Source organism: Protopterus annectens, chromosome 2.part0 (assembly GCF_019279795.1).
Source record: "Protopterus annectens isolate FY-2018-M chromosome 2.part0, PAN1.0, whole genome shotgun sequence".
NCBI classification, from domain to species: Eukaryota; Metazoa; Chordata; order Ceratodontiformes; family Protopteridae; genus Protopterus; species Protopterus annectens.
Window position 1 is genome coordinate 1,540,226,582 of NC_056728.1, and position 13,610 is coordinate 1,540,240,191.

The 13,610-nt window shown below is 36.4% G+C and overlaps 1 protein-coding gene across 2 annotated transcripts in view; it reads right to left on the minus strand.

The window, feature by feature from the left end:
* The window catches only part of INTU (inturned planar cell polarity protein), a 1,478,455-nt gene that overhangs the window by 412,095 nt on the left and 1,052,750 nt on the right, over positions 1-13,610 (minus strand). For both annotated transcript variants that reach the window (XM_044061672.1, XM_044061671.1), the window contains exon 11: positions 7,284-7,505. In XM_044061672.1, the coding sequence (XP_043917607.1) occupies positions 7,284-7,505 (222 nt within the window). The remainder of the gene's footprint in view (positions 1-7,283; positions 7,506-13,610) is intronic.

Consider the following 13,610-nt stretch of genomic DNA (forward strand, 5'->3'; position numbering starts at 1 on the left):
ACTGACAGCTTGCTGAAATCAAATTTGACCCTAGCTAAAGCATTACAAATCAAAAAACACAAGGGAACAGCTGCAAAATGCTACAGAATTGCAACAAGAATTGGCTGAGTTTTATATAGTGCTAAGTTCTAAGTTTATGACCAAAAAGAATATTGAGAAGCTCAGTCACATCATGCAATACTTGTAGGAGACTAACAATGTCCTGCATTAACTAGATTTTCCCTACAGATCTCAGATGAAAATTTGTGATCAGTAATTGTCCATCTAGTCATCCAGGCTGGTATAAAAGCTTGCTAGGGAATACTCTGATATGTAAGAGTAGCTTATTACAGAAAAGGTGAATATTTGGGTTAGGTACTTGTAGAGCTATGTGGCAATGCTAATGCTGCAGTATGTATTCAGGTCTCCAGTGTGGCTGTTTATGTATTTTTGTATTTGTTTACTGGGGTAAGGCACTGATCAACAATAACTAATTAAAGCACTGAAGCACGGACAAACAGAAAATTACAAAGCAAAAATGAAATGCAAAACTGTTACACTGTAAGGTGTTGATTCACACAAAACAAAGTAAGAAAAACACTGCATTACAAAGCATATCGAAATAATACACTGGGATACCCATCACAATAATAAGCAGTGAATTATTCAAAACTATGCAATAACGGCTGATTGCTACTCAAAAAGGAGCACACTGATTAGACAGCCCAGTCAGTGCATCTGTTATAAATTGAGCATTTACCAATAGAAAAAAAGTTAATCTGCTAAAGTACCACTGAATTAATGAAGTGTATCCAATAAAAAGTGAGTCAGCAAGCAGAAGGGGAATCTGCTTCTCATTGTTCTGAAGGTAAGGCTCCTAGAGACACTTTGCAGTGATACCTTTTCAAATGTTCCAAAGGAAAACGCATGAGAGAAAAACATGCAGGAGTTGACGAGAAGAATCAGCAGCTCCTTGGACTTGAATCAGAATCTGGTAAGCTTTGTTGAACTTGTGGGTGGACAGTAAAGCATATATCCCACTTTATATCATTAATGTTTAGAATGACACTAAAAGGGGGAAACTAACTGCAAGTAAAACAATGTTTGTTCTTATTAGTATATGTATAAAACATGTCATGATAAACTGCATGCTATATAGAGTACAACAGTTTTGAGTAGCATATAATGGGGGGTATTTTAAATGTATGAGGAGTCTTTTCAGTGACTGTTGTACGTGTTAATGATATTAAAGTAAGCAAGTACATTTTTAAGATGAAAGAAATACAGGTTTTACAGTATAAAACCAGAAAAAAGGCTGGACAAAAGCAAGTTTAATATTCATATGCTGTGATTTTCGTCTGCTGGGATGGGGGTAGGTGTAAAAGTGCACTGATTATATTATATGTAGAATTAGAATATTTTCTGTTTTTATTTTACAAGGGTGAATGTCTAGATTACATTTGGCTTTAGCTGTAAACAGATGCTTTTGTAAGCATGAAGGCTTTAACAATAAGACAAAACAATGAAAGCTATGAAAATGTTAAGCTTCTTATAATGCCAAAGCTGTCAACTTGTTTGTTTTCTACTGGCAGATGTTCAGTGGAGAGATGTCTGCAGCTGAGGGCAGCTGTGCATTCTTTTTTTGAGTGAAACTTACAAAGACTCATTGCTGAGTACATTTCATGGAAACAAAATGTCTGCAGGTGCAAGCAGTTAATCTTCAGAGTTCTGAGTATTCTTTGCTGAGGGAAATGCAAAATTTAAAGATACAATGGCAAGCAGTTCAATGAAAAAAAATAAGTATGAAATTATAGGAAGTGAATAAGAGGTAACAAACCTCCCTAACAGCCTTAATACTTGAATGCAGGTAGTATTAACAATGTTCAATTTATTTTTTTAATGATTGCCACTGCAATTTTTCTTAGGGCTAAAGGTTAATGTTTTCTGAAAGCATACAAACTTATTTTAATATCTGGGAAGGGAACAAAGACAAGAACGGTCAGCAATCAGTGTAAGTGGAAGCATTGGCTGTAGGATGCACATTAGCATGGGTAACCTTAATTTCAGGTTACATAATGCCTGTAGGTGCAGCCAGTAATTTGAGGCAATTATTCCCTTCTGGAAGGCTGAACATCATGTTTTGAAGATGTACATATTTTTGTATGTATGTTCCAAGTTAATAGGGGATGGGGTGTTTTGTATTTAGTTTTTTGTCTGACAGTTTCCAGTAAAACAAAAAGTATTGAAAAATGTGAAGTCGGTTCAAATGTAGATGGGAAGAAACAGCTGTACAAAAGATCAGCTTGCCAAACTTTAATGCATGCATGTAACAAAAGCTAGAAATACACATTCAGAAAATGTTATGTAGAACAGGTGGGAACAATAGCTTTTTATCATGATGGCTATATCATTCATATTATCCTGGAATATGAATGGCCTTTACAGGTACAAATTAAAAGGAAAGAGTATAGAATTACATTAAGAAATGCAGAGTGCAAATAGCAATGCTGCAGGAAATGCATCTGGAAAGAAATAAGCATGTGAATTTGACAAGAAAGATTTCTGAATGGATATTCAGCAGAATATCAGGGACAGAGGAAAAGGGGAGTAATTATACCAATTGTTAGAGGGGCTTCAATAGTGATAGATGAGGAAAAAAGACAAAAATGACAGACTTGTGGTAGTAAGGGGCTACTAGCAATGGAGGAGGATTACAGTGGCATGTATTTATATTCCACTGAAAACTGCTATTGTGGAGCTTACGAACATTTTAGGAGAAATAATTAGCTTTCAGCAGGGAATATTATTTATTTGCAATGACTGGAATTTTATTTGCAATAGTGAGGAAGTATTAGGGGGATCTAGATGGGCCAAATCAACAAAAGAAGGCAGATTTCTGAAGACATTTATGAAAAGATTTGTTATGGAAGATGTGAATTCAGTAGTAAGAACTCAAGAGAGAATTTACATATTACTCCCCAAGGTACAATAACTGAGCTAGTCTACACAGAAATTATATTTCACAAGAACATGTGCAGAGTACATACAAATAGAAACAGATGGGGAATTTTAAGTGAAATACCTGCTCTGGTAGAGTTTTTAGTTGAATCTAGACCAGAAACAGCTGTTTAAAAAGGGTTAATTAGTAAGGCATATCAAATATTGCACTAGAACTACAAGCATCAATCAGAGGCGGTTGGAAAAGATTTGGAAAGAGACTGAGAAAACAATGGGAAGACATACATATGGCTCCCCAATATGCAATCACATCTAGAAGGTTTAGGATCTTTGCTTGGAAGTGTTTGCATAGGTATTTTTATACCCCAAGCAGGCTTCAAAGAATTTTTCCTCAGGAAGACAGCAAATGTTTGAGGTGTGATGGAGAAGAAACTGGTAACTGAGAACTTATGTTTTGGGAGTGTAATGAGTTGGCAGATTTTAAAAGTTCCCTACTGAGTACTCTTATTACACATATTGGATGAACAAATAGCTGTAAGCAAGGAAATTACTGTTATGAGCTGGGATATAGGATCTGAATTGCCTAGACAAAGTAAAGCCTTATTACGTTTAATTCTGTTGGCTGCCAAAAAAAGCAATAACTAGAAAATGGAAACAAAAGTCTACAACAACTGTATTTGAGGTATTGAATATTATAAAAGAAACAAAATAACCGTAAGAGGGATCTTTAGAAAAGGGAAGGAGCAAATTATATAGAAGTACATGGAATTTGTGGGAAATACATGCATAATAATGTTCAGGAGGAAGAGGAGAGAGGTTTAAGGGAAGGCAGGAATTCATCAATTTTTTGTAATGTTGGACTGATGACAATAGCAAAGAAAATGTATATGTTGTATATTGTATTTAAATGGAAAAAAAAATGTTAAAATATTTTTTCTTTTCTGTTAATGTAGGTTTGCATATGTCTTAAGTGATAACTTAACAAATGTGTTTAAGACAGGATATGACAAAGATGAGTAACCCAAATAAAGCAAAAACAGGACCCAAGAACTTGGAAAAAGTTTTGCATGGATAGTTTCATTTATATTACATTTATTTTTACACATACATAGTCCATACGGTAGGTATGAGAGAGAAGAGGAGGGTATAAGGGAAAGGAAGTAACAAGTGAGGTAAATCTCTGTGACTAAATTAAATTTATGGAGAAATATCAAGTAATAATGGTTAAGTTGGGCATTAAGTAAGGAGGGAGAGGAGTGAATTGTGTTATGTAAACAGATGGTTGAAAATAGCATTTTGCCTTTTCAAATGGGTGATCTTTTTGAGTTGAGACTGGAAAATGGGATACAAGTTTTTTGTTATATGCTGTTGTAAGGATATAGTTTGGGGTCTGAGGTAGGTAATACTGCAGTTATGTTTTGTATTTGATGTGTAAAGAATGGGGCCTGAGGAAGCTTGATTTACCACTTGTTCTGTTCAGGTGAAAAAGTTCAGACAAAACTGGGAAAATAAACTATTACTAAAGCCTTTTCAAAGACCAACTTGTTTTTATTAAAGCAAAGTTTGACAAAATCCTAATGACTAATAGTTCAAGAAAAAGTTTTGTACAAGTGCCATAAAAAAGGGTCACACTGGCACAAGATACATAAATGGAAGACAGAGAAATATAAAATTGTTGTAGTGCTTACGGTAGCCAGTTCAGAAATATACAATTTGAGAGCTAACTTTCCCAAAGAAATGTGGTTACTCCAGAAGGAGATGGAGTACAGTCAAGCATGAACAGGGCAAGAACTCCTTAGGATTCATTAGTTCTGTTTTCAAATACATTAGAAAAAAGGGCTTTATTTAGGAATGCACCTGGTGACACCTGATATCTAACTGAATAGCATAGGTCTCTGTAAAACTCCAGAAAAAAAACACAGATGGTAAATCCGAATTCATGTGGACAAGCAGGAATGCCATTATTTGGTACAGAATGGATTTGACAATAAGCAGTAACAATGGAATTTATTTTAACTTGTATAGTCACAAGATGGCCACTGAAATGACAACAAGGACAAAAACATGCAAAAGGATGAAAACACAAAGCATTACAGCAAATCATCTAAGGAACAAAAGTGAGAATAAACTTGAAAATGTGTTGAAACTGCCATCACTTCCAGACACTCAGAGCATAACTGTAAATCAAAGTAGGTATAAACCTGAAAACTTGAAATTAATGAAAGACTACGGATTTTGATAAGTAAACACTTCAAGTACTAAGCAGTTGTTGCCTACTAATGTACTGTTTAACTGCATAATTCAGCCATGAGCTCTACAATTATGTAGACAAAATAAAGGCTAGATATAAACACAGTTCCCAAAACATGTCAAAATGAGGGTTGTACCAAAATTTCAAACAGAGCCATGAAGCCGCAGCAAACTTCTGAATTATTCCCAGTAATATATATGCAAAGAAAAAAGATATTTTTACTAATAATGTGATTCAACACCGTAAATAAGCATTTCCACAGCTACAGCTAAGCAAAACCTACATTTTTTTTCTGTTTTTCAACAACAGTGTAATTTAAATGTAGGTGTTCTCAAATTCTAGACAGAAGAAATCATAACTGTTGCCAACCTTGTAATGAAAAATATAAAAATGGACACTCAGTCAAACTTTAGCAAATACAAAAATGCATGATGTAGTTGAAATTCAGCACAATTCTCATAATTTTTCCAGCTTTAATAGCATATAGAGGATCAAGCCCTGACTACAACCTAGGAGATCAGACTTTGATTAGTGACTCAGGTGCTTCATTGAGCTAGCAAGTAAGATGGCTAAACAGATCTTGGAGGAGGGTGATGTGGGTTGCAGGTCTTCTCCTCTAAGCAACCCTTGCACTTGTGGATCTGCGGAGAGGTCCCACCACTAGTCAACGAACTTGGATAGGCTCAAAGGTCAGGAGGCAGAGGAAAAAAAATTCTCAACATTTTGCAAAGTATAGTATGACAGAAAATGTTCAAGTAGAAAGAAGACTTTTCAGTATGAATTATTATCCATATGAATTAGTTGCAAGTAGATGTCTGTCATCCAGTCTAACTTCCAAAGTTTTCAGATATCCCTAGAGTAGTCCCTACAGTAGGACTGGATTCTTCCTGCAGTTCAGGACATCGCTCAAATGTACATATAAAAGGGCAAATCAGCCTGTGCCATTTTCAGTAAGTTTCTGTTAGAAAGCATGCTAAAAGCTATATTCCCAACCATGGGTTACATCCACCCACAAGCTGAATTTGGTATTGTATCTGCACTACTGTAGTAGCAGGGGCTCAGCCACCATTGACTTCAGTCCCATTCCAACTTAAGGATTCCTCCTTCATGGGCTATATCCTGATATTTCCTTTAGCTGGACTGGTTCTGCCTCTTCCCATGAAATGTATTCAGTGGCTCACATAAAGTGCATTATGACCTGGTGACTGATGAGTTCAGTGGATGAGGAAAGGTATTATACTGCAGCTGGATGGCATGCTAACAGGTGGGGGTGTGTGGAGATGCTATCTTCTACAGCTGCACTGGCTACTCTAAGGCTGCTTCATGCCATGAATTGTGGAAGAGGAGTGACTCCAGCCCAATTTTAACACTTGATTATATTTCTTTGATTAACTTGTATACAATTCTCTCCTAATGTATGTGTGTACATACGTATTCATATCTCTTACTGTTTTTACACTAAAGCCCAGGTCATGGCTGAAAAGGTTCTCTAGACCACTCCACCTGCTTAGGAAAATATCACTGACATGAGTAAGGTGGGAGGAAGTATAGTGAATGCAGATGCTAGAGCATATTCACAGACATGGCATGCATGCATTCATTCATCCAACTGAGAAACACCTTCCTGCAGTCTGAAGAGCAGTAAACAGCATGATACCTCTCTCTGATAAGATGTGTTTTCTTCAATAGTAGGCTGTACAGATACCACTTAGGTCAGACAAAGCAGGGAGGTGATCCATTTGCGACATCTTCATCTCCAGCAAACTCTCATCTATCAACAAACTCCTCTCTCTCCCAGACTTGCTTCCCCTATTTACCTCAGGTGAATGTTTCCAGTGTCTCTGTAAAACTATCTGCTAAAGCATCTTGTGTAGCCTCCCACGTGCCTTATGAAAACCTCTCTCCAAGCATGCAGCTCAATTAGTTGTGGAGCACATTAGGTCTTAAACTGTTTAATTTCCTTAAGATGGTACTGCATTTACAAGGCCCAAGTTTTCATACATGTAATGTTATTCAACAACATTCTAAAGTGAGCATTTGCCATATTCTACTTAACTGTCAACCACACTGATCAAAGCAAAACTGATAAGCTTACCAGACCAACAATCAAAATGAAATATCTTGCTTCTGGTTCATGGTATCCATCTGCAGCAGTCTCCTTTTTTGTTGAAATATGATGGAATGGAAAAACCTCACGCCATATTACCATTTGAACAATGCGTGGCTGTGCACCAAGAGACAACAAGCAATAATGCCGACAATACAACACAATGTCGAGGAGATCATCTTTTGGCAGGTGACTACTAAGAAGGTAACCCTAAAAGGGTACAAACACACAAATAATTAAAAGCATGCATTTCAGTAAAATAAAAAATATTTGACATTTGCAGGCAAGAAAAATCAGAAACAAAAGGTGTGCTACTTTAGAAGCCTATCCCACATTGTATGCAGCGATAATGCTGCTTCCCATGACACAGCTGACAAATGTTGCAACTGTCAAGCTTTTGTTGGCATAGTGTCAGACCATGCACCTATATGTTAGGTTTTGCAAGCAAGTAAAGTGTATTCTGACAAACACTGGCGTTTTCAAGTATTTCTTCTGAAAAGAAAATGTAATGATTGGGCAGATCAAACTTTAAGAGAAGCTCTGTTATATTGGAATCTAAGCAGTAGACAGGTTGCAAATAATTGTAATCAGAAAATTAGAAATATATTCGCAATGAACGCAAACAAAATATGGGATAATAATCACAGTAGGTACTTAGGGGCTTACAAAGGTAAGGAATTTAGAGAATCAAAAACGAATAATGGGAATACAAGAGACTGAAGAGTATCTAGAAGATAGAATATCTATGCAAAAGTATTTAGAAAACATGAATGAATTAACACATAACAATGGTTTTAAAATAATATAAATATTTTTGACAATAACCCTAGGGCAACCAGATTGTTGGCTCAATGTTTGAGGCAACAAAAGGCTGGAAGAAGGATAACTAAAAATCAGGAATTTTGAAAATGGTAGAGTAGAATGGACCCAGGAAAAATTATGAATGTTATCAATAAATTATTTCAATATGCTATATAGACAAGGCGTAGAGAATGAGAGTAAGACACAGGAAATGCTAATGTTTTTGAGACAACTGCAACTTCTTCAGTTAGCAGACATAGAAAGAGACGATTAACATTAAAAATAAAAAGAAGTAAAATTAAAGAACCAATGAGAATCAAGAAAGGGAAACCACCTGGAAGTGATGCCATTCCAACAGACGTATGGAAAAGAAGGAACAGGAAATAATAAAAGTCTGGTTAGCACTATATTTTCTGGGTGGGGATGGGCCCTTGACTTGTAAAGGAGCAGAAGAGGTGGCTATACCAAAGGAAAACCTTGTGATCCAGGATCATACATATATCCACGTTGATTCTGAACCATAATTACAAAGTATTTACGACAATTAATGGCAAAAACAGCAAAGATTTTGCCAAGAACACTAAACTTAGATCAGTGTTGGTTTACAGACTGTAGGCAATCATTTGACATAATCAACAAAACCCTTAAGGTTCAAAAGGCTGCACCAGACAATAATAATACATTAACGTTAATAATAGGTTTGGATAAAGATAAAATGTTTGACAAAGTGAGTTGATAATTTATGAAAAGACCTTTTGAGGCATTTGAGTTTCTACAAGCATGGACAACATTAGTAATTAATAGACAGAAGAACTGAAGCTAAATAAGTGATGGTGAGCTGTCTAAAGTATTTAGTCTTGCAAGTGGAAGTAGTCATGGTTGTCCATTTTGCCATTATTCTTTGCTTCATACTTGCAGACATTAGCCAGAAACATAAGACAATCAAGTATAACTAGATATAAATGGAGAAATACAATGAAACAGCCCTTTTTGCTGATGACATAATATTACTTTACCAATCCAGAACGTGATCTAAAATTGCATTTGATGAACTGAACTATTTTACTATTATAGTCAAGCAAATGAAGCAAAAATAGGGCTATAATACAGAATTATGCCCCAGTATGACTGGTTACAGATCTTCCCCTTTTTTATGGGGCCATGACAAGATGAGATTCTTGGGAACTCAGATGACATGGGATGTAAACAGCTAAAGAAATGTGGGAAGTAATTACACAAAAGATTATAAGGAAGATAACGCAACTTATTTATGGACACCAACAATAAGATACAAGTGATTAAGGTGTTTTTGGTCCTGCTGGTTCTTTATGTAGGACAGGTTACATATGTGATTATATGTTGTGATATATAAATTGAAATAAAGAATATTTGGAAAAAAAATATATATAAAAATGGAAATTGAGGCATTTTTGGGATAACAAAAGAGAAAGTGCAATGGGGGAGGTGTGAATAATACTGACAAAGAAACATGATGATTTGGAATTCCCAGATCTGAAGGCATATTATAAGGCCATGCAGCTCAGATCATTATATCTGATTCAGGACATAGAATACAGGAATAGCGGAACAAAGCAACAGCAATATCACACATGGGAACTTGGACAGATAAAGAAAGGGAAAGTAAAGAGCATTATATACAGCCTTATGTACATAAATAAGCAAGTCTTTATTTTAAAAGAAAATTAACTTTGGAAAAACATACTAACAACAATGGCGGCACAGTGGTGCAGTGGTTAACATTGTCACCTCACAGCAAGAGGTTCTCCGGTTCGATTCTCGGCTGGGGTGCCTTCTGTGTGGAGTTTGCATGTTCTCCCTGTATTTGCGTGGGTTTCCTCCGGGTACTCCGGTTTCCTCCCACATTCCAAAGACATGCATCTGGAGAATTTCTCCCCGGGCCTCCGCTGAAAACAGGCTCTGTGGAACCTAGTCGGACTTTCCCGGTCAACAAATGATAAATAAATAAAAATAAATAAAAACAATAGGCTATACTACATATAGTAGTAAGAAAGACACAGCAAAAAATTTGCTGAGGATGTGGAAAAGAAAAAAAATGTAAAGATTTCTGGAGACGATTATAAAAGGAAATTAAGTAGTAAAATGTGATGAAGCTAGAAAATGTTGTGGTTACAAAACTCCAATCAAATTGCTTACAGGTCTGGCAGGGTTGAAGAAAGATTTTATAACTGAGGCCAGAAAAGAAATGTCAAACCAGAAAAGAGTAGGAAGTACAGAATAAACTTCAATATTAGACTTGAGAATACAGTTATCGCATAAAATTAAAAATGGCATGGGTTTAAATGATTAAATAAAAGATATTACAGCAGGGCAGTAGAGACAAGTTGGGATAATGGTTAAGGTCTTCGCCTGCCATGCACAAGGTTTGAGTCTGACCTCTGATCAATACCTGTTTGGAGTTTGCTTGTTCTCCCTGTGCCTTTGTGACGTTTCTCCCATGTCCACAAAACATGCCAAGTTCTTCTATCTCAAACTCACCTAAGAATGGTGCTGTGGCTGTAGACTGCCAATAGCTATGCTACAGGAGAGACACATGGAAAAAACTGAACATGTGAATTTGATAAAGAAAGGTTTTCAGGATGGTTATTCAGTGGAATATCTGGGGCAAAGGAAAAGACGAGTACGTATTATTTATATTAACTGCAAGAGCTCCACTAGTGACAGAAGAGGAAAAAAAGATAACAATGGAAGACACACAGTACTAATGGGCTACTGGCTAGGGAGGAGGATTACACAGGCATGCATTTACATTCCCCTTTAAAACTGCTATAATGGAGCTTAAAAAAATCAGGGAGAAATAATTCAGCTTTCAGCAAGGAATATTACTTATAGGTGGAATTTGGTTTGCAACAGTGAAGATGTGTCTACATTGTCTAGAAGGGAAAATATAACAAAAGAGGGTAGATTTTTGAAGAAATTTATGAAAATGTTTGGCACGAAAGATGTGACTTCAGTAACAGGAGTTCGGAGTGAATTTACATATTACTCACAGACATACAAAAACTGGGTTATGCTAGATAGATCTTAGATCTCACAGGAACATGTACATTTAACTGAAGGTCTTGAAATGCACCCACTAACTATTTCATATCATGCACCAATAATAACTAAAATAAGAAAGGAAAGGTAATGGAATAAATATGAGACACTGGCGCTTTCCCACCTATCGGGTGAAAAGAGTAAGGAGTAGGATAAAATTAAAGTGGAGTTTACAACTAGGCTGTAAATAAAAGAAAGGGAGATATGGTTAAACAGTAACAAGAATTACTTAGAGGGATTTACAAATGTTAAAGTATTGCAAAATAGGGGGAATCTCTCAGAACAAAAAAAGCAGCAACTGCAGAATGCTAAACAGAAAATAAGGGATTACCTCGATAATATGCACAAGTTTAGAAAGATTGCTGTTAAGCAACTGTTTTTTGATAATTCTAGAGCACAAAAACTTTTAGCACAACTCAGGCAACAGAAAGTGGAAAGGGTGGTCACCAAGCTTAGAGAGCCTATAACAAGGAAGATAACAGAAGACCCTGTAGAAGTATTAGAAATATTTCAGAAATTTTATGAAACTTGTATAAAGCAGAGAAATATGGAAATCACAAAAAGGTACAAATAGAAATGCTTATGGAAGAATTAAATATGCCAAAGTTAGAGGTAGATGCAGCTCAGTTACTAACAGGCTAGGAAGGGATGAGATAAAAATAGATATGTATAACCGATTTACAGGTAAGTCCCCAGGAATAGATGGTATTCCTGTGGAGGTTTGTAAGTTAGGAGGTAAATAACTGATAAAGACCTGGAAGATTTTGTTTAACAGTATTTTAACAGGAGGAGAAGCACCAGCGTCCTAGACGAAGGAGGTGGTAACGGTAATAGCTAAAGATGGTAAAGATCCACTGGATCTAGCTTCATACACGCCCATTTCAATACTAAACCATAATTATAAAGTGTTCACATCTATAACGGCTAAGAAAATGTTAAAAGTGATAGCAAAACTGATAGATATGGATCAGTATGATTTTGTTGAGGGGAGGCAAACATTTGACATTAACAGAACACTGATAATTCAGAGGGAAGCAGAATGTAAGAATGTACCGCTTTTATGGGGGGGGTGGGGGTCTTGATGCAGAGAAAGCATTTGACAGATTTGACTGGGACTTCATGAGCAGGGCAATGGAAGCATTTGCTTTCGCTGATACAATTATAAGGTTGATTAGAAGAATATATGAGGGATCGGAGGCTTGAATTAAAGTGAGTGGGATCCTCTATAATTTTTGTTTGAGTAGAGGACCCAGGCAGGGTTGTCCGCTTTCCCCTTTGTTGTCTGCATTATATTTAGAACCACTGGTAAAGAAAATATGTGACTTAGAATTTCAAGGATATAACTGGTATGGTAGCCAGAAAAAGCTGAGTCTATTTGCAGATATTATTTTATACATGACAAAACCAGAAAGAGACATTACAGTGTTGCGGAACATTTTAAGACAGTTTCAAATGATCTTGTAATACAAAATTAATGAAGCTAAAACAAAGGCAATCACGGTAAATTATGTACCTACACACAAATTGGTCTAACAATATCCATATTTATGGGGACATGATAAAATGACGTATTTAGGAGTATGGATTAGCAATGACTCTGTGGTGGCAGCTAAGGATATGTGGGAAGAGACTAAACAGAAGATAATACAAAAATTGATAAACTGGAAGTTTTGTTATATGAATACCACGATAAAAGCCATCAAAATGTTTTTAGTCCCCTTAGTCTTATGCACAGGTCAGGCATACTTTTATCAACTGGAGCAGAAGTTGTGGATAGCAGTTAAAAAAAGAGTTGAAGGATTTTATCTGGGAAAGGAAGACAGCAAGGGTCAAGTGGGATAAGCTGATTCTACCAATAGAACAAGGCAGACTAGGATTACCCAATTTGAGGCGGTATTTTAGATTAACACTGTTAAGGCTCTTATACATAGCACAAGCAGAAAACTATAAAAAGGAATGATGCTGACACAGGGAGGAAAAAAGTTTATGTACTCACCATAACGTTCCATCTGAGTAGTTGTACTTAACATTTGTCTTCAACCTGTGGGTATTCGGATCCAGATTGGATCCCAGACAGTCGCATCACTAGCATCTGATCCGAGCTCCAAGCTCCTCCTCTTATCCATAATGCCCATCTGTCTCCTTCCTCCCTCAGATCGAGTTTGCTGTATCAGACAATATAAGCCTGACCCAAAAGGACCTTACCACTAAAGGCTCCCACAAACCTAAACCAAGCATAACAAGGAGAGCCACTAGCATGCACCTCTCCCATATACCAGGATAGTACAATAGTGATACGGTCAGGGGGAAGGAGGAGGGGGATGGGTTGAAGACAAATGAAGTACAACTACTTAGATGGAACATTATGGTGAGTACATAACTTACAACTACTTAGATGGAACATTATGGTGAGTACATAACTTACAACTACTTAGA